Consider the following 22,375-nt stretch of genomic DNA (forward strand, 5'->3'; position numbering starts at 1 on the left):
TTTTATATGCAGACAAGTTAGAAAGTAAAAAGAAAAAAGTATTTCTGACCCTGTATACTACAACAGTATAATAAAATCCTGTAATGATGGCTTTTAGTTTTGGTGTCCACCCCAAGAATTGAAGTGGCCCCATCTGGCCCCCCCTAGGAAACAGTTTTGGAGGCGCCCCTGCCCATGGGCTTTGTTTTACAAAACTACATTTATAAACCTTTTTTTTTTGCATCTATTTATTTCTTGAAAAGCCTCTCCGATCAGCTGACGGTCCGATTCCTCGGAGCTGGAATCTGGCTTCCCCTCAAACCGCTGCTGGTTTCAATGGGAGGAGTTGGAGTGGGGGGTTTAGGGGGGTTTCTCTTTAAGGACAGTCTTTGCAGCTATAAAGACATAGATCGTCCTGCAGAGGGAAAGCAGCTCCGCGGCTCCGCTGCACAACCAGGATGATGGAGTACATGGAGGACAAGTTCTCTCTGAAGAGCGCGGGCCTGAAGGCCGGCGGGGATTTCTACATGGAGCAGGTCCTGGACGGGCTGGACGGGGGGCCCTACTTCTCCAAGGGCCCCCCCAAGGGCGGCCAGGGCTTCGGGGAGCTGCGCTCCGACCCGGCCGGTGAGTGCAAGCAAGAAAACCCGGGCTCCAACACTTTAATTCTCTTAAAATCAATCTGATTATATCCGTATTTCATTATCTGTAAAAATCAGAGAGAAATTCTGCAGATTTATAGAAATAAAACAGAAAAATATATATTAATTTGGAAAAATCCTAAAGTTTTGCGGCTGATTTTAACATAAATAGCCATAAATTTGGAAAAATTCGAAAGTTTTGCAGCTGATTTTAGGCAAGGCAAGTTTATTTAAATAGCACAATTCAACACAAGGTAATTCAAAGTGCGTTACATCAACATTAAAAGCGGCAAGACACAGTTAAACAGTAAATAACAAATACAATGAGATAAGATTATGAGAAAAGTAGGTTAAATAATGAAAAGCACAAGTTGCTGAAAACTAAGGCCAGTGGAGTACCGCAGGTAAATAGCCATAAATTTGGAAAAATCCGAAAGTTTTGCAGCTGTTTTTTTGTGATTTTATTGATTTTTTCCATCACTTGATCAAGCAATTAACATGTCATAATATGACCGTTTACAAAACCGTGAACACAACGAGAAAAGAAAAAAAAAAAAACCAAAGAAACTATACAAAACAGAAAACCAACAGAAAACACGCACATTCCTCTTGACACCACATGCAACACCGCATTTCCTCATACAACATTGCACTTCACATTCATCTACTGCGCATTATATGATAATACACACACATCAGGGATATGACACACATGTTTCAATTATCATGGCTAACCTCTCCAATCATTTCCAGATAGGGCTCAGACTTTTCTGAACACACTTGGACTGTTGTTAACTCTGTGAAAAAGCTGCTCAAATGAAGCTATTTTAGCAACTCGTCTCTCCATTCCTTAAAACTGACCTTCTTTCTTGACTTGTTGCAGCTGATTTTAAAATAAATAGCCTTTATTTCGCCGCCGGTGTTCTGTTTATTTCTGCTGCTTTGTCGAAAAATGCTACCGCCGCATAAACCGATAGCGTCTATCTATCGATTCTTGCTACCCTATCAAAAAATGCTACCTAATGATTTCTACCTTTGTAGAGCTACAATTCTACTGTGTTTTACTCCCTAGCCCATGCCCTTTTCCCCCAAGTGGTCCTTGTCTCTTGCCAGGCCGTCATTGTAAATAAGAATGTTCTTAATGACCTGCCTGGTTAAATAAAGGCCAATGACTGAATGAATATCAAATAAAGTGATATAATTGGGTTTTTTTCTCTCTTTATCGTGTAATGTTCACAAAGTGTAATGCAATTCATTTCATGGGTAGTGTATTTGGAAGGATCAAATACTCAACATCCCATATTATCAATTTTAAATCAATATTAAACCATAATTTGATAGAGCGGTAACACTTTATAATAACTATCAGTTATCACTAGTTAATAGGTCATTAGTAGACAGTTAATTAATAAGCTATTAATGACTTGTGAAGTATTTGTTAACAGTCTGTTAAGGATTCATAATGAAGCCTTATAATAGTACATTAATAAACTGATAGTTAATGAGTTATCAATGACTTGCTAAATAACAGTTAACAGTTTGTTAAGGATTTATAACTGTGCCTTTATAGAAAGCCAATAGATAACTTACAAGCTGTTAATTAACAAGTTATAAATGACTTGTTAACTGTATGTTAATGATTTATACCTATAATTTATGAATTAGTAATAGATCGTGAGTAAATTACTTACTATTACCATCCTATCAAATAATGCTCCCGTCACTTAACATTCAGGTAAGATACTAATCACCTCACTGCCACTGCAGGATGAATGTCAGCAATTTATCACTATTTTTGGATTGATAATAAGTATAAAATAATAAGAAATAAAAGTAAAGGCACACAAACAAACTAATTGTCTCAATTTTGTCGTTTCAAAAACATTTGAAACAGTAGCTGAACAGAGGGCAAAATCTAACGGGATGCACGAAATTAACACCGGTGTTCTGTCGATCCATGCTACCCGTCGAGAAATGCTACCTTGTGATTCTGCGCAGTCGATTTTCAAAGTTTGATTGCCACGACCATCATTTCTTGCACGATGTAAAATTGATAATATGGGATGTTGAGTATTTGATCCTTCAAAATACACTGCCCATGACATGAATTACATTACACTTTGTGAAGATTATATGATAAAGAGAAAAAAAAAACAATTCTATCACTTTATTTGATATTCAGTTATTCGCCTTTATTTAGGCAAGGCAAGGCAAGTTTATTTATATACCACATTTCAACACAAGGTAGTTCAAAGTGCTTTACGTCAACATTAAAAGCGGCAAGACACAATTAGACAGTAAATAACAAATACAATTAAATAAAATTAAAATAAGGAGAAAAGAAGGTAAAATAATAAAAAGCACAAGTTGCTGAAAACTAAGGAAAATTTAGGAGTATACGCTTCAGTAAACAGTAATGTTTTTAGCCCTGATTTAATCAGAATCAGAAACAGAATCAGAAAGAGGGTTTATTTTATTTTTTTAAATTTTTTTTGTGTTTGTCAACACACACAAGGAATTTGTTGTGGTGATTGGTGCAATACAGTAAAAATAAAAATAAAAATAAAAAATAAAAATATAAAAGCAAACAAATATATATGGAGATAAACTAAGAGATAGAATAAAGTAAAATGTATAACAGAAATAAACAGAAATGTACAATATGAGGATTAAAAAGTGCCGGATATGAATCTTTACATATACATATAGGAATACTATTTTTTATATAAAGGAGCTGACAGTTGGAGCAAGTTTGTTCCACCGGTTGAGGAGCAGAAAGAATAACTGAACACTGCCTGAGAACTTAAGAACATTCTTATTTACAATGACGTCCTGGCAAGAGGCAAGCACTTCAGGGGAAAGGAAGTGGTTTAGGGAGTAAAACACAGTAACATTGTAGCTCTAAAAGCAAAGGTATGGACACATATATAGAAACACAATAAGCAAACAAAGAAGAATGCACACATGCATGAGATAAAATGACAACTTAAATTGGTTTTGTCGGTTTCCTTAGCATCTTTCACTTTCTGTTTTCAGAGCTATCAATATTATTATTATCATTATTATTGCTATTATTACTATTATTATTATCATCATCATCATTATTGTTATTGTTATTATTATTATCATTATAACTATTATTATTATTATTTTGTGTAGACTTATGATACTTCATTTTGTTCTTTTTGTATATTCTATTCTGTTAAAAGGTGGGCAAGATAAGCTTTATGCTTCAAGCCCAGACCTTTTCGGTCAAATAATCACAATGTTGATCAGAGAAAACCTGTGTTACCTTGTTTGTTAATTTTTGTTTGTGATTGACCGAAATAAATATTAACTAACTCTACAAAGGTAGAAAAGCATTGGGTAGCATTTCTCGACGCAGCACCGGTCTGACCTCTCTCCCCCCCCCCAGGCGGGTTCTCGGTGCCGGAGCAGGACGCGCTGCGCTCGGACCTGACCGTGTCCAGCAGGCCGCTGGACGGCGGCAGCTGCTGCGGCCTGCGCGCGTCCCCGGCGCCCAGCGCGCCCGACAAGAGCGAGCTGGAGCTGGACATGGACATGGACAACAGGGGGGACATGGGGGACCTGGGGGGGGACAAGTGTGGCGGAGACAGCAACGTGTCCAGCAGCAAGAAGCGGCGCCACCGCACCACGTTCACCAGCGCGCAGCTGGAGGAGCTGGAGAAGGTGTTCCAGAAGACGCACTACCCGGACGTTTACGTGCGGGAGCAGCTGGCCATGAGGACGGAGCTGACGGAGGCCCGAGTGCAGGTACGAACCCGCCGCGGTCGAGGCTTCACACCCGGGGGAATGTTCAGCTCTGCCCCGGGGGAATGTTCAGCTAATTAATGTTAATATTAATGTTCAGCTCTGCTCCGGTGCGTAAATCTGACACCGGTTCAGCAGGGGCGCCTCCAAACATGTTTCCTAAGGGGGGCCAGAGGGGGCCACTTCAAAACTAAAAACCATCATTACAGGATTTTATTTTATCTGTTGTAGTTTACAGGCTCAGAAATACCTTTTTTTATATTCCAACTTGTCTGCTATATATTGGTTAATACCATGTTGGTAAAAACCTAAGGCATATATATATATATATATATATATATATATATATATATATATATATATATATATATATATATATATATACATATACATATATACATATATATATATATATATATATATATATAATGTATGTATATTTAGTTTACTTATATATATATATATATATATATATATATATATATATATATATATATATATATTCAATTCAATTCAATTTTATTTATATAGCGTCTAATACAACAGATGTTATCTCTAGACGCTTTACAGAGATCCAGAACATGAACATAAACACAAACATAAACCCCGAGCAATTATTATATAAACAGTGGCAGGTAAAAACATATATATGTTACATATATATATATATATATATGTATATATATTTAGTTTATGAATATATATATATATATATATTTTTTTTTGTATATATATATTTATTAGACTCAGAACTACTTTTTTTACTTTCTAACTTGTCTGCATATATATTAATGGTTAATATATATATATATATATATATATATATATATATATATATATATATATATATATATATATATATATGTGTGCATTTTTAATATATAATATATGTCACATTTATTTTATTCATATATATATATATATATATATATAATAGAATTTTTTGTATATATATATGTGTATATATATATATATATAATTTTTATATATATATATATATATATATATATATATATATATATATATATATATACTATTATTAGGCTCAGAAATACTTAAAGAAACGCCGACTGATATGCATTTTGCCCAAATGATTTGATGAAACACATAATTGACGATAGAATCTATACCGGCAAGTGTTTTTTTTTATTTTTTATTGAGGCCAGTGGGGTGGCCAGCAAATTTGTAGAGGGGGGGGGGCCGTGGCCACCCCTGGCTCCCCCCCTGGTGGCGCCACTGCTTCAAACCCGGATTAATATTCAATTCTGCTTCGGTGCGTAAAACTAAAACCAGTTCAGGCGGATTTTTTTTTATCTCAGTTTTTTAGTTTTGAGCCTAAATCTGTGTGAAAGTCTTGTTTCCAGGCGTCACTTGGTCCTGATATTTCCTATATGACCCCCGTGTTTCCCCCCGTCTCCCCCCCCAGGTGTGGTTCCAGAACCGGAGGGCCAAGTGGCGGAAGCGTGAGCGATACGGGCAGATCCAGCAGATCCAGCAGGCCAAGAGCCACTTCGCTGCGACCTACGACCTGTCGGTGCTGCCGAGGTCCGACAGCTACACGCAGGCCAGTTTTAACTCTATTAACGGCATCTGCTCCATATCTATGTATATATCTACTTACACACATATATATATATATATATATATATATATATACACATGCATACATCACATATAATTAATGGCCTCAGGTTGAGTTTCTCGTCGCCTCCACATCCATCTTCCTGCTGGAGCTAGAGGTCAGATCCAGGACGAGGTGCGAGGAGACGCGGGGCCCTGAATGAGGGGCCCCGTGACTGCGGGGGCCTCCGTTCCCCCGGCCCCGAACCCTGCGCCTTTACGGGAACGTGCTTTTGGAGAAGTTCTACTTTTGGCACAAATAACTGGATCTAAAAAAAAAGTGGAAAAGTGGAGAAGAAGCCTCGTTAGTCGCCATCTTGTCCACGCGCGGCGTGCCGGGACTTTTTTCACATTTTTGTCCGAAAAAAAAACCCCAAAAAAGAATTTTTGCCGTTTTTGGTGGAAAACAGAAAATTTTTAATTTCTGAGAAATTAGAGACGAAACAAGGAGATTCATTTTACTTTTATCTGAATGAAAACTGGAGAAAAAAACACTTTGGGCAGCAGTTCTGGTTCTGGGCGCTTCGTGGGTCCATGATTATTTCCAGGTGGATTTACCTGGATCCTGGGGGTTTATGGGCCTTTAATTAGTCCGCTTTTATTTAATTTGAATCTAATCTTAAATCGAGTAGATGCAACGTGAAAAGTGCAAATGTGTATTTATTATAAGGAATCTTTTACATGGTTTTGGAACAAACAGAATATTTACATTTTTTTATTGATTTCTGCATAAATCTCTACATTTTCTTATTAGTATTAAACGCTGATTTAGAGGCAGAAAAAGAGCTAAAATATTAATCTCCAAGTAAAAGTTACTTTTAATTAATTAAACTACAGGTTTAAAAAATCTACTGAAATAGACGTTTTTATCGTATAAAATGTGTTTATATTCTTGTTTTTTAAATGGGGAATTAAGTGAAATAATAAAATAAAACACACATTTTAGACATTTACGGAGAATTAATACAGATTTAAGCAGCGATCAGTGAAGGTTCTGGTTCCTCAGCTGGACGGGTCTCGGGTCCGTCAGTCTCTCTGGATCCTTGTATATAAAACATTAAAGATGAATATTCCATCGCCAGACTTCCTCCAGCAGCTTGGTCTTTACTCGCTCGCTGATCTTCCTTCGTGTAAAACCACCCAAGTAAAAATAGATGTTACACAAAAGTACAGAAACCTGGTTCTGGTTCTGGTTCTGGTTCTGGTTCTGGTTCTGGTTCTGGTTCTGGTTCTGGTTGTGGCTGCAGCCGTCGTCGCCTCATCCATCGCCTTTGTCGTCACATGACCCCGTTTCAGCTAAGCTTTTACCATTTAGAATAATGTTTTTAGCCCCAAAATGAAGTTAAATAATTAATGATAATTTAATCAGAGTCGTCATGTGATTCATTAGTCTGTGGATGTTTCTCTGCCTTTAAAGGAAACGCTGCAACTTCTCAGCGAGGTCACATGACCCCGTTTCAGACAGCTTTTATTATTTAGAATGAGGTTTAATCTAGGGCTGGGGATCGATTCAAATGTCAAGAATCGATTTGATTCCGATTCTTAAGATTCAGAATCGATTATCAAGATTTGATTCGATCCGATTCGACTCGATTCCGATATTGATTTGGGTTAGTGTTATTAAAACTGTTTTTTGAGCTGTTGCATGAATTATATGACTGTAGTTCTGCAAAATATTACTACTAGTATTATATTGAGATTAAACAGCAAGTATTGCAGCTAATGATGCTGTAAGGACCAATCAGCTCCCAGAATGCTGATAGAACTGAAACAGAAACATCATGTGTCAGAATTACCAAACAGATCCAGGGAGGAAACAGAGACGGATGAAATCGTTTTTTAATTTTTCCCACATTCCGTTTTTTTATTTTGGTTTTTAATTTTTGAGCATTTGGTTTTTAGCATTTTATGCAAATGTAACCCCAAGACAGTATATAAAGTAATGAAATATAGACAATTTATGCAATTATAACTGAAAACTTTAATGTTTTCATACCTTCAAATTATATTTAAAGGCAAAAACATGGCACCAGTTATTCTCGTGTCCAACAAAACATTCCTTTTTTGGGGATAAACAAAAAAATGACCAAAAGTTGTAATGTAATGATGAAAAAAAATAATACATACATAAATAAAAGAAAAAAGAAAAAAAAAAAAAAAAAAATCAAAGAAAAATCAATCTTTAGACATATGAATCGATTTTTAGGAATGAATATGAGAATCGATTTAGAATTGGGAAATCTATTTTTTCAACACAGGTCTAGTGAATCCCCTAAAGGAAATTAATTAATTAGTTAATTAATTAATTAAAATTTCACCAGAGTAGTCATGTGACTTCATCAGTTTGTATTTGCGGCTGGTTCTGGTTCTGGTTCTGGTTCTGGCCGTCGTTTCCTCATCCATCTCCTTCGTGGTCCTGTCAGCAAACATCCGATCGGTCCAGGAGAGTCTCCCCCAGATCCTTGCTCGTGTTATTTTATGAAACTCTGAGTGACGCCGTCTGGTTTTAGATCCAGTATCTCGTCTCTAGAAGCGCCTGAAATATAGAGTCTTGAGTTTCTCTTTCCCTTTTCTACGAATATTGACCAGTACTCTGCAGGAACCTGCTGTGAAACGCTGGCGTAGCCGTGTTGTTGCGTTAAAGTTACCCAGGAACTAACGCTGGGTCTCTGCTGGTTCTGTATCCAGATGTTTTCTCTCAGTTTGGTCTGAATCTCTCTAAACCGAGACGTCCCAGACGTCCCATACCGGATCTCCCCGGCAGAAATGTTTCAGGGGACCGAGAGAGAGATTCAGACGGATGAAAACACTCCGACCCTCTAACCCTGAACCCGGGACAAAGCTGCTTGCACGTCTCCTGCAGGAGATGGACCTTTATTTTGAAAGGGTGTAGGTCGAAGGAGAAGACAGAGGACAGAGATACAGGCCGGGATTCAAACCCGCGCCGCTGCTCCATAACTCAGTTAGTTTGAGGCAATTATAAAAACACTCGGGTGGAGAAAATACGCCGAACAAGAGACGTCTGAGAGCCGCTTCACGCCGCGGTTCCACCTCCTGAACCGACGAAAACTTTGATTTCTCTCTTAATAGTTTATAGTTTTAAAAGAGATTGTATTATTGTTATTATTAATAATAATAATAATAATAATAATAATAATAATAATAATAATTATTATTATTATTATTATTATTATTATTATTATTATTATTATTATTATTATTCATGAACTCCTTCCTGTTTGTTTCAGATAAGATAAGATAATCCTTTATTTCTCCCTCAATGGGGAAATTCACTTTGTGCAGCAGCAGTACACTTAACACACACATGCAGGGGAGGGGTAAAAAAGTAAAAATATATAATTACAAAATATAAACAGTATATACATTGGAATGAAAAATAAAAAGTAATGCAGTATGGGAAAAGAAAGAAAAACAGTGCAAAAAAAGCAGATAGGATGTGTGTGAGGTAGACAGATATTACACATTTTTAATACACCAAGGCGAATTCCAGAAAAAGGAGCCAAAATATTATCTACAAAGATAATAGTGATGCTGGTGAGATGGAACGAGTCATTTCAGATCTGCAAGATAATAATAATTATTATATTTATAATAATAATAATAATAATAATAATAATTAATAATAATAATACATGGTATTTATAATATTTATAATAATATCTGTAATAATAAATCATAACATTTATAATAATAAATAATAATAATTGTAATACATAATAATAATAATAATTAATATTTATAATAATAATAATACATAATAATAATATTTAATATAAAAATGTATAATAAATAATACTAATAATATTTATAGTAAATAATAATATTTATAATAAATAATAATAATAATAATAATAATAATATTTATAATACTATTTATAATAATAAATAATAATAATATATAATATTTATAATAAATAATAATAATAATATTTATAATACTATTTATAATAATAAATAATAATAATATATAATATTTATAATAAATAATAATAATAATATTTATAATAAGTAATAATAATAATAATACATAATAATAATAATATTTATAAATAATAATAATAATAATAATAATAGTGCATCGTGACCTGGTGACCTCTTGACCTCTTGATCTCATCCTGACTCCCTTCTCCCCCCTCAGATCCCCAACAACCTGTGGTCCAGCCCGGCCCCCGGGGGCCCCGTGGTGTCGTCCTGCATGCTGCCGCGCGGCTCTCCGCCCTGCGTGGCGTCGTACGGGCCCTCGCCGCGCTCGGCGGCGGCGGCGGCGGAGCACGGCTACATGGGCTTCCCCGGCCAGCAGAACCAGTTCGGACACGTCTCCCTCAACAACTTCTTCTCCGCCGACTCGCTGCTGCCGCCCCCCGCCTTCGAGACCAAGCCCGAGTTCGAGCGCCGCTCGTCCAGCATCGCCGTGCTGCGCATGAAGGCCAAGGAGCACGCCGCCAACATCTCCTGGGCCATGTGACGCCGGTGAGTCCCAGCCAGAGCAACGTTTCAGCCCTGAAAGGAGAAAGGAGAATGAATTAATTATAATTTGATTAAAGTCGTTCATGTGACTTCATCAGTCTGTGGACGTTTCTCTGCAGCCTTTAAAGGTAATGCTACAACTTCTCCTCGAGGTCGAGGTCACATGACCCCGTTTCAGCCAGCTTTTATAATTTAGAATAATAAAGAATCTCCAAAAGGAAATTAATTGATTAATTATAATTTAATCAGAGTAGTCATGTGACTTCATCAGTCTGGCACGCTTCTCTGCAGCACTTTAAGGTACAGCTGCAACTTCTCAGTGAGGTCGAGGTCACATGACCCTGTTTCAGCCACCGTTATTATCTAGAACAGGGGTCGGCAACCCGCGGCTCTAGAGCCGCATGCAGCTCTTTAGCGCCGCCCTAGTGGCTCCTGGAGCTTTTTCAAAAATGTTTGACCTTTTTTTTCCTTTTTTCTTTTTTTTCTTTTTTTTCTTTTTTTTCTTTTATCTTTTTTTTCTTCTTTTTTTCCTTTTTTTCTTCTTCTTTTTTTCCTTTTTTTCTTTTTTTTTCTTTTTTCCTTTTTTAATCTCGACTTTTTTCTCGAAGTTTTGACTTTTTTCTGGACATTTCGACTTTTTTCTCGTCATTTCGACTTTTTTCTCAACATTTTCACCTTTTTCTCGACATTTCGACCTTTGTCTAAAGATTGTACTTCAACATTAATCTTGACATTTAGACTTTTTTCTTGAAATTTCAACTTTTTTCTCGACATTTCAACTTTTTTCTCGAAGTGCATAATGAAAAAAAAAAATCTTCCCCCAGTTATAACTAATATAGATACACAACCCAGGGTACGTTTTTATGTGAGACTGGGTTGAGATACATGCAGCATGTGTTGCCTTCATTCTAAGCTTATACAAGACTTTTAATTCTTTGCAACTCCAGACATATTTTTTTTTTGTGTTTTTGGTCCAATATGGCTCTTTCAACATTTCGGGTTGCCGACCCCTGATCTAGAATAATGTTTTATCCCCAAAAGTTAATTAATTAATTAATTAATTAACAATAATTTAATCAGAGTCGTCATGTGACTTCATCAGTCTGTGGACGTTTCCCTGTGGTGATTTTAAAGGTAACGCTGCAACTTCTCAGCGAGGTCGAGGTCACATGACCTCTAGTTTCAACAGCTTTTATCATCTAGAATAATGTTGAATCCCCAAAGTTAAATCAATTAATTAATTAACTATAATTTAATCATAGTAGTCGAGACTTTATCAGTCTGGCACCTTTGTAGACGCTTCTCTGCAATGTTTTTAAAGGTAACGCCTGGTCTCAGGAGGCCAAACCAGAAGCAGCCACTCTGATGTGGAACTGCCGACGAGTTCTGGGTCACATGACCCCGATGAGGTTCCTCATGTTTGTCTCTGAGTGCTCTGGTCCAGAGACGAGGTCCTGGTCCCCTGAACTTTTTAAATATATGTATATTTTAAAATCTCTCGTCCCCCCCATTTGAGAACCACTTCTCTATCGGTCTGATCGAGTCCCGGAAACAGTCTTGAATGTTTCCTGCTCGGCCGGTTCTGGTTTTTCCAGACCGACGTGCAGCAACTGTTCCTTCTCTAAGATCATTGCTGACTTTTTATTGATGATCAGCAGCAGCTGATCATTAGGGGTGTAACGATACACTAATCTCACGATACGGTACGATACACGATATTGAGGTCACGATAATGATACGATATTATAGCAGTATTTTTTTAACAACCTTGAATGAGGAACAAATGACTGGAAAAAATGGTCTTTTATTTGAAAGACACAAAATACAAAATAATGCTGTGTGTTTGCCCTATTGTTACAGTTTGTAATAATTTATAACTGTTTAAGTTTTAAAGAGAAAGCCAGGCCAACCATTTTCCACAAACTGAACTAAAAGTAAATATCAGGTTTGCATTATGCATCTTCAGTTTCAGACAAGTAAAAATATTTTGCCACAAACTGAATAGTTTCTCTCATGTATGACTTGACTTTTTTCTTTTCCAGAAATTTAACAACACAAATTAAATAAATAAATAAAAGTAAATAAATACATACAATTTTACATGATAAAAAAGATTGATTCATGCTCACCTTATAAGTGTAAGAGGAGATTTATTTTTGTTAAGAAGGTTATTTTGGTAATTCAGGGTTCATTATTTTATAAATATATTCTTTATATTCTGATGTAAATCAGGGACTATAATGACACTAGTCAGTTTATCTGTAGTGATTAGTCTGTTTTAGATTGGGCGGAGTGATACGCCACAGTACAGCACTAGGTGCTGTGTTGATGTTCTAAAATCCTACACTGTTGAGGGACATTAAAGTACACTGGAACTCAGCAGAAGTTGTCCCCGTGTTTATCCTACTCACCACCCCAAAAAGGTTTAATTTAATAAGGTAAGGCTTAACTCTACACCAGCCTTACATAAGTAAAAGTTCAGAGCTCAAAACGGGACTAGTTTCTTCTGAGCGTAGTAAGATTTTGGTCTGCGGGTCGAGGAGCGGTCGGCACCAATACGTTACTAGTCAACACAATGGATTAATATTAATAACCCAATATCGCGATACAGTTTGTCACCTCCACGACACGTATTGTGATGTTTTTGTATCGCGAAATTTCGTGGCACGATAAATTGTTACACCCCCTACTGATCATTAATATTGATGATCAGCAGCAGCTGATCCTGCAGTGAGGGGTACTTGGTGTTGCCCACCGGAGACTTTTCTTCCCTTTTTCTCTCTCGGCTTCATTTTTATAAAATAAACATTTGTTTTCAATGTTTCTCACAAGAAAGTGCTGATTACAAGATTAGATAAATTAAATAAATATAATTTAATAAATTCCCACTCTGAGCTCCAGGTTTCTGATATTTGTGTCCGTGTTTCCCAGACGACGTCCTCGCCGACCCGGAGACCCGCGGAGCTGAGACCCGTCTGGTCTGGGAGGACAGGAGGTCCAGCGTGACCCGGGCCGGAGCAGACGGGCCGGCAGGACCAGAGACTGCTGGGAGTTCTGGACTTTAAACGCTGGACCCAGATAGGACCGGTCCCGGGTCCCGGGTCTTCCTCCCTCGCCCCGGCTCCGGGCCCGGGACCAGCTGGACCAGAAGAACCAGAGAAGGACTTGGACTCGTGGTTCTGACCCGGACCGCCTCGCAGAGGCAAAACCAGTTTGTCTGACGGAAGCAGAATAAATGAAAAACCCCAGACCCGGCTGCGTCTGCGCTTCTTTACCGATCTGGGTCAGACGAACCCCGATTAGAGCCGAGCCGGCGGTTCTGCCGCTCCGGGTTCAGGAGTCGGATGTTTGACCCGGTTCGTAGCCGCGGCCGACCCGGGTAAAACCCAGAACCTGGTTAGTTTCAGGAGAACCGCTGGTTAAACGCGGCGATGGATCCGAGTTTCATCTTGTTTGTTTGAAGACAAACAAAGAAAAACCTCCCAGAACCAGAACCAGAACCGGCAGACCCGGAGGAACCCGTCTCTGGATGCCGTCGGTGTCGTCGGTCGCCATGGCAACATCTAGGTCAAAGTGGCTCCTCTGGGACTCAGGTAGGACCAGAACCTTCGTGCTGACTGGCCCGGTACGTTCTGTACCGGAGGGGCCGAAGGTCCGGTTCTGGAGCCGTGACGAGTGGAAACGCCTCCTGGTACCACCGAGGTCCAGTTCCAGCAGCAGGAACCGGGCCGTGGACCGACCCGGGACAGCGTTCGGACCCTGTTCTTCCTCTGTCACACGTCCAGGTTCCACAGAACCGGTCTAAGGTCCGAGCTCAGAGACGCAGGCGCCGCCTCTGGACCTCCATGTCCCGGGTTTCCATGGCAACCCTCGTCGCCGAGGTCCCGTCAGTTAGTGACGGAAGTATTGAATATTTTAGTAATCCAGTATTCTACTGAAAATTCCATCGATTAATCAGATAAAACATATTTTTGTTTAGTTAAAGAGCGATTATAAATATACATAAGATGTTAGATGTTAATTGACATTACTAAGACTAAATTATATAATACAGCAGGTTCATGGCTGTGCATTTAATACCCTGAACTTACACCAGTCGACCAAATTCACTGCCTTGTAGGGCTGGGCGATATGGACCAAAAGTCATATCTTGATATTTTCTAGCTGAATACTCGATATATATCTCGATATTTTTTCTGTGACATAATTGGGGTTTCCCCCAAAGCATTATAGCATAGCATCTCTGTTAGCTTCATTTTTTCTGAGGCAAACCCTTAAAAAAACAGTCAGTTTTAATACAAAGCCTCGTGCCAAATGTCACACAGGTTCCTTTATTAACAGAGGTCTGCACAATATCAAAATGTATAAAACAAATGAAATAAAAACAAACTGCCTGCATATATAGAATAAAAATGCTTCTTGAATAAAATAAAACAAATATCCCTTTCCTGCATAACAATTAAATTAAAATACCCTGTGCAATTAATACAATGTAGACAGTAACAGGCAGACTTTTTCACTGAGGTTGACAGTTGTGCAAATAACAAAACATTTGTGCAAATCTCAAATAAAACATTCAAGTCAATTTGTCACAAAATAAGCTATATCAAAATCATAAAAAAAAAAAAATAAATTTAATAATCGATATAAACGATATTGTCTCGTACCATATCGCATTTGAAAATATATCGATATATATTAAAATCTCGATATATCGCCCAGCCCTACTGCCTTCACTCAAAAAACTAAGGATCTTACCAAGAAATGTTCTTATTTCTAACCTAAAAATGCCATTACACCTGATAACACACATAACTTAAAGGTTAGGTGTTTTTCCCACGTGTTTCAATTGAACTTTCATTTGTGTCAAGCAAATTTTAAGTTCTAGTTAAGTTTTAAGTTAAAGTGTTGATAAGATTTTGAGTTTTGGCAGTGTTCAAAATAAAATGATGAGACCTGCTGTATTGGAGCACATTTTCTTTTAGTTCAAACTGTAGCGGGAACAGATGTTTAGAGGAACCTATGTATGTACCGGGTGAAGGATGATTTATGGTTCCGTGTTACAACAACACAGAGCCGCCGCCGTAGGCTACGGCGTAGGCTCTGTGTTGTTGTAACGCGGATCAATAATTTTGGCTTTAGAGGGGGAGTGCTGGGCGGTTTACCGGTTCATACCGAATACCGGTGTTTATTTTTCTTATGATATGAATTTTTCATATACCGTAATACCAGTGAGTATGTACAGTAGCGTACACAACGTTGGGAACGCCGCGCGGCGCTACGTTCCGCCGCGCCCTTAGTTTTTTTCGGTGTTCGGTGGAATAAGTGGGAAAAAAATCGAACAATTAATAACGGCGTTGTAATATAAGGAAATAGACTGGCCGCTCCCGTAACGGTTGCACCACAAACATAAATCGTTGGCCAACCAAAAAGTAACCACATAAGAATTTTACCTAACATTCACGAGGAGGTGGAACCAAAACAACACAATGCTGGGAAATTAAAAAAATTTCAGTTTTTTATGTTCAATAAATATTTTCTACCTTGTAATTTTGCAAAAGATTTTTTTCTTCAAATGTATTTGATTTATGCATCCTCCTCATGACAGTAAAATAGGCCATTCTAAGCCAATTTATTGCAGCAATTCCTTTCCAAATCATTAGAAAATGTGGTTTCAGTTGTACATGAAAAAAAAATACTGTGATATACTGTGAAACCGATATAATTTTGAAAAATACCGTGATATAAATTTTTGGTCATACCGCCCAGCACTGGGGGAACATATAAGAGAACGGACCAGAAGAATATAGAATGGATTAAAAATAAAAGTTAAGCACTGAACTACATGTGTCTCCCGTCTGGGCCAGTGCAGACTCATTGCCTGAGCATGATGTTACAAAAACCAAACGTATCCGCCGCCTCTGTCTCCTTCCTTTACGTGCGCGGCGTCAGCGCGTTGTGCCGCAATAAACGTAATCCGAAACACCTGCTTTGAGCTGGTGAAATTAAACAATTCCTCGAGGCAGAGAAAATTCCTCGATCATTTTTTGTAATCGAATTACTCGATTTATTCGAGGAATCGTTTCAGCCCTCGACGGAAGATGCAGCCGAACCAGAAGTGGAGGATCTGGTGGACCTGGTCCTTAAATGGGTCAGAACCCTCTGACATCATCCTCCTCCATGTTGCTCTTCCAAGGAAACCCCGTCCTGATTCAATTAGCTGCTAATCTGTGTCAGATGCTCGGGTCTCGGGGCGGGTCCGGAGGTGGATCCACTTCCTCCAGGTTCCTCCCGGTCGCCGCCACTCAAAAGCCCGGCAGAGTGTTTCATCTGCTCTGATTGTGGCGGGAGACGTGTCGGCGCAGCGTCCTGGCGTTGCCACGGGAGACGCATTTCTGCCCAACCGTCAGAACTTCAGCGCCGTCGGGTTATTTTCAAACCTTGTCAATGTCAATGTCAATGTCAATTTTATTTATATAGCACATTTAAAAAGGAACGAGGTCGACCAAAGTGCTGTACAGTATACAATAAAATGAAACAATACCAAAAGAAAATACAGTACAAAGTGTAGAAACAATAAAATCACATGCTAGAGCAGGGGTCGGCAACCCAACATGTTGAAAGAGCCGTATTGGACCAAAAACACAAAAAACCAATATGTCTGGAGCCGCAAAAAATGAAAAGTCTTGTATCAGCCTTAGAATGAAGACAAATGGCGAAATGTCGAGAAAAAAGTTGAAATGTTGAGAAAAAAGTCAAAATTTCGAGAAAAAAGTCGAAATGTCAAGATTAATGCTGTAGTACAATCTCGAGAAAAAAGTCGAAATGTTGAGAAAAAAGTCGAAATGTTGAGAAAAAAATGTAAATTTCAAGAAAAAAGTCGAAATGTCAAGATTAATGTTGAAGTACAATTTCGAGAAAAAAGTCAAAATGTCAAGAAAAAAGTTGAAATGTCAAGATTAATAAGTAAAGGAAAAAGGAAGAAAAAGAAAAAAAAGAAAAAGAGAAAAAAGGAAAAAAAGGTCAAACATTTTTGAAAAAGCTCCAGGAGCCACTAGGGCGGCGCTAAAGAACCGCATGCGGCTCTAGAGCTAATAGAAAATAGATAATAGACGGCAAAGAACAGACACACAAAGTGCACAATCACTTCTCACAGATGTAGACCACTATTTATCGTACACCAAAAGCCAAAGAAAATAAATACGTTTTCAAAGAAGACTTAAAAACCTCTATGGTCTGAGCAGATCTAATGTTCAGTGGCAGCTATTCCACAGCTTAGGGGCTGCCACCGCAAAAGCTCGGTCACCTTCAAATTTAAACCTTCAAATGTCAAGATTCTCCGAGAAAAAGCGTTAAATCGTAATAAAAACATCCGGATCCCTGCAGGATTCAGCTGAGTGCATACACAACGCCAAGAGGGAAAGACATCAGCGCTGGTCTCAGAAGGGTTACGGAGCTCCGGGTCTGGAGGAAACCAGACACCAGATTTAAGAGGGGAACCCGGATGAACTGAAGCAAATCTGGCTCAGTTCCAGACCTGAACTTGCACCTTCAGGGGGGTCTGGTTCTGTTTCCTTCCCCGGTCTGACCTGTGACTAAACTTCATCCTCCTCATCCTCTCACGACGGCCTTAACTGGTCCAAACCAAAGATCTGTATTAAACACTGGACAAAGCATCGGGTCACATGACTTACTGGTTTCTGCCGACGGAGACACGCCCACCACATGTCAATGGCCACGGTTACATGATGTTTTTTAATCGGAATTAATTATTCTGAATTAAATAATTCCAAATTAAACTATTTTCCTTCAAGTTTACATGGAAATAGTAATTATGAATTGAGGTTTACATGGAAAACACGTTTGATCGGCTTTATCCAATTCCTCTTAAGGTCTGGGGGTTGGGAAGGTTCTGATTGGATAGAGGGGCGGACCGGAAGTTACGTTTACCAGAAGAAAAACAAACTTAGCTGCTACAACTTTGAAAAGATCACAATTTTTATGTTTCCTGCCATTTGTTCTTTTAATTACTTCCAGGTCCTCCAAGCTATTTATTAAATAAATGGTCTCTGCTCTTGACCACCGTTTACTGCGTGCTGCCATCTTGAAACTTCAAGCGGAATGAGTGTAAACATGATCTGGAATTATTCTATTCGGATTTAAAATCGGAATAAACCAGCCACTTACTTCGGAATTAAGTTGAATTTGGAATGGCCATTTTCATTCAGAATTAGGTGTTTACATGGTCATTTTTACTAATTTTAAATCGGATTTAATTTGAATTATGAATTAAAGAGGAATTAAACTTCCCAATGTAAACGCAATTAATCAAAGTTAGCTTTGCCCCCAGCTCCTTTTAACATAAAACACTTATTTAACATACTTATATAAACTCTCCTAACGTGGCTTTAACCCCCCCCTCCCCGGATGGGTGGAATCTAAACCTGTTAGCAGTAACATTAACTAGCATCATGGGTTAGCATAAGCTAAGCTAAAATGGCTAACTGTGATTGACACGATGTGGGCGTGGCCCGGCCGACTTCCTCGACTCGTTAATTTCCCCCGTTTACGTCAACATGAACGAGGAAGAGAGGTTTCTGTGACATCACCGCAGGGCCGGCCTTCCAAGACCAGAGTCTGTCCCGAGACCTGGAGGTGGAAACACAACCGATGGAACCGGAACCAGACGACAGCAGACAGATGTGATGCTCCGTCACGTGTCTCCCGATCGGGCTGATAAACCAATCTGGAGACTAAAACCTGCTTAAGCAGAACTGGAAACACGTTTGCAGGTTCCTGCAAGTCGTTACTTACGAGTTATAATGTAATGCTTCTAATTTAACTTCTCCACGAGTAAAACTGCTCCGGGATTTTTATACGTATCTGAGGTAATAAGCAGAAACATGTTTGGGGTTAAACGAAGCTTTCAACCGCCAGTCCGGCGCCGCGGGACGCCCAGGAGACACTTCAGATCCACTCAGACCCCTTTTCCACCAAACCGGTTCCAGATCTGGTTCTGGTTCACAACTCCTTCAACTTTGGAACCAGCTGAGAACCGGTTTGCTTTTCCACAGCGTAGACGGTTCTTTCCTCTAGACCAGGGGTCGGCAACCCGCGGCTCTTTAGCGCCGCCCTAGTGGCTCCCTGGTGCTTTTTCAAAAATGTTTGACCTTTTTTTTCTTTTTTTTCTTCTTTTTTTTCTTCTTTTTTTATTTTTTTTCTCTTATTTCTCTTTTTCTTCTTTTCTTCTTTTTTTCTTCTTTTTTTCCTTCTTTTTTTCCTTTTTAATCTCGACATTTCGACTTTTTTCTCGAAATTATGACTGTTTTTTCGAGATTTCGACTTTTTTCTCGAAATTTTGACTTTTTTCTCAACATTTCGACTTTTTTCTCAACATTTTGACTTTTTTTCAAGATTGTACTTCAACATTAATCGTGACATTTCGACTTTTTTCTCAACATTATGACTTTTTTCTCAACATTTCGACTTTTTTCTTGAAGTGCATAATGAAAAAAAAAATCTTCCCCCAGTTATAACTAATATAGCTACATGCAGCATGTGTTGCCTTCATTCTAAGGCTGATACAAGACTTTTCAATTTTTGCGGCTCCAGAAATATTTGTTTTTTTGTGTTTTTGGTCCAATATGGCTCTTTCAACATTTTGGGTTGCTGATCCCTGGTCTAGACCAGCAAAGAGTCGGTGCTTCATTGGAACTGGTTCTTCTGGCCTGGAGTCAGTTCTTTGTCAGTGGAAACAGAAAACCAGGTTCCAAACTCAGCACTGACCCAGAACCAGAACCAGAACCAGCCTGGAACCGGTTTGGTGGAAAAGGGGTATCTTGAGCCTGATCCGGTATCTTGTTGACTAGTGGTCCGGTCCGCCCCCTTGTGGACAGTCTGGGAACTGCAGCTCCCGAAACCGAGCAGAATCCCTTATCCTGACACCGCCGGGGATGCTGGGAGAAAAAAAGCTCTTTGAAGTCGCCGATCAAAGTCCAGAGAGTCTATGAATACTTTTACATGCAGTCAAAATTCAGGTTATTGCTAATATTCCGGTTACTGAAACATTCGGAATATTACGTTTACATGGTCATTAATCATTCGAGATATCTGGATCAAACCAGCGACGCATGGAGAACATCAAGACGCAATTACCGTAATTTCCGCTTCTTCTTCCTGTATCTAAATTCAAAACAAATGCTGCTTTGCGCAACTTTTCTCTCACCTTCTTATAAATCTTGCTATCCCCGTCGTACTTTCTACCGTCTACAAATGCAGAAATGTTCATATCCTTCATTACATTTATGAAGTGATTAGTCTCCTCCTGGTCTTGTGTTTCTCCGTGTTTAGAAGAACTTCCTGGACTCAAAAGACCAGGATTCCTTGTGAACAGAGCATGCGCAGAAAACAAATTCATGTTCCGTTTGATGGGGATATTCTGTTTGGCGTTTACATGACCAAATATTCGGGTTTTAAAAGGAGTAACCCAGGGGTCATAATCGGGTTTTTAAAAACCAGAATATGAGCAAATTCGGGTTATTCAAAGGGGTTATTGGTGTTTACATGGCCGTGCAAATTCGGGTTATTGCCAATATTCGGGTTTTAAAAGGGTTATTGATGCATGTAAACGTAGTCATTAAAACACCTCAAAGACACAGAGACAGAGTCGTGCTGGATCTGAGGAGTGGAAACGGCCCCTCGATGATTCACTCACCAAACATACGAGCAGCCACATCTTGAAATCTCCCCTCGGTCCGTTACTCCGGTGTTGTTCTTGGAGGGATCTGTGTTGGTCCATCGCTCCGGGAGACGCCTGGACCGGCCGAGTCCAAACCCCTCAGGGATGCGGTCACTTTTTCCAGCCCGAAGAGGATCGGCGCTCGTTTGCTCGTGCCGAGACGAGGTCTCCTGAAAACCCCGAAGATCAGACCTCCGTAGATCCGCTTCTACGAATAATTATACACCAAAAAAACGGAATAAAAAACCTGAACCAGCAGCCGATGTCTAAGTTTTATTAGTTAAACTTGGTTCCTCCACTGACCACCGGGGGGCTCCAGAAGCGAGTTTATCCCAGCTAACCACGTTAAAATCACGTTTTGGGTCTTTCTAGACAGATTTCACACCAATAACACCATAGGGGGCTTTAACTTTTATGTTCCTCATCATATGAAATCAAATAAAGCTGCAAAACATTTTGGGGTTTGGTTTTTTTGAGTGACAGATTCCATTTGGCGGCGAATCTGTCGTGACTTTAGCTCTGAGGAGCTTCGCATTTCCATTAAATTTGAATTTAAAGAGAAAAATCACCCTTAAACATCATTTATGGATCCGTGAGTGACGCGGTAGTTTTTGTGTCTCATGGTAATTACACCCTGGGACTCCAGGGGGCAGTGCTGATCACTTTTTTGCAGCAACATGATCTGATGAGGAAACAAGCGAAGCATCTTTTATGGGATTTGGAGCCAAATAAAAGTTGTTTATCTTTCCATCCGGCTGGAAGACGAAGTCCGAAGAAGACCGCCCTCATTTGTTCTGATCGGCGTCGTCTCGTTTGCTCAGATTTGATAAGAATGAAACACACATTCCCAGGATTCGTCATCCTGATGAGATTTCCTATTGTTGTTAAACATTGATTCTGTTCTTCCAGGAATGAGGTTGATGTGCTGCAGCCCGGCTGTCATTTATTAAACACCTTTCTACGTGTCTTCGCAGTGTTTTTGCACCACAAATGTAACTTTCTCTCTCTTTTCTTGGTTTTTTAAAAGTAAAAACATTTGATTGATGGAGGGAAGATTAAAACAGGTAGAACTTACATGAGCATGATGTTTTAAAGCGCTACAGCGTCCGGCTGCGCTGCCAAAACGCCTTTCAGAGGT

The 22,375-nt window shown here is 39.0% G+C and overlaps 1 protein-coding gene across 2 annotated transcripts; it reads left to right on the forward strand.

Moving 5' to 3' along the window:
• Positions 1-456: 456 nt before the first annotated feature.
• On the forward strand, positions 457-15,915 carry LOC133444591 (ALX homeobox protein 1-like). 2 transcript variants are annotated; one of them, XR_009782725.1, is made up of 6 exons: positions 457-606; positions 4,036-4,394; positions 5,818-5,955; positions 10,171-10,502; positions 13,431-15,551; positions 15,600-15,915. XR_009782725.1 is itself a non-coding variant. In XM_061722437.1 (5 exons), the coding sequence occupies exons 1-4, from the start codon at positions 507-509 to the stop codon at positions 10,495-10,497; spliced, it is 924 nt and encodes a 307-aa protein (XP_061578421.1). In that variant the 5' UTR covers positions 457-506; the 3' UTR covers positions 10,498-10,502; positions 13,431-15,915. The 2 variants fall into 2 exon arrangements, 1 of the variants encoding a protein (XP_061578421.1); XM_061722437.1 differs by having other exon boundaries at positions 13,431-15,915.
• Positions 15,916-22,375: the final 6,460 nt, after the last annotated feature.

Source organism: Cololabis saira, chromosome 5 (assembly GCF_033807715.1).
Source record: "Cololabis saira isolate AMF1-May2022 chromosome 5, fColSai1.1, whole genome shotgun sequence".
In the NCBI taxonomy this organism is placed as follows: Eukaryota; Metazoa; Chordata; class Actinopteri; order Beloniformes; family Belonidae; genus Cololabis; species Cololabis saira.

What these genes read in the sequence shown, in the direction of transcription:
- LOC133444591 (XM_061722437.1), top strand. Translation starts at nt 507, where the DNA reads ATGGAGCAGGTCCTGGACGGGCTGGACGGGGGGCCCTACTTCTCCAAG. An exon ending in GCTGCGCTCCGACCCGGCCG is followed by an intron (nt 607 to 4,035) that starts GTGAGTGCAAGC and finishes CCCCCCCCCCAG; the next exon opens with GCGGGTTCTCGGTGCCGGAG. An exon ending in GGTCCGACAGCTACACGCAG is followed by an intron (nt 5,956 to 10,170) that starts GCCAGTTTTAAC and finishes CTCCCCCCTCAG; the next exon opens with ATCCCCAACAACCTGTGGTC.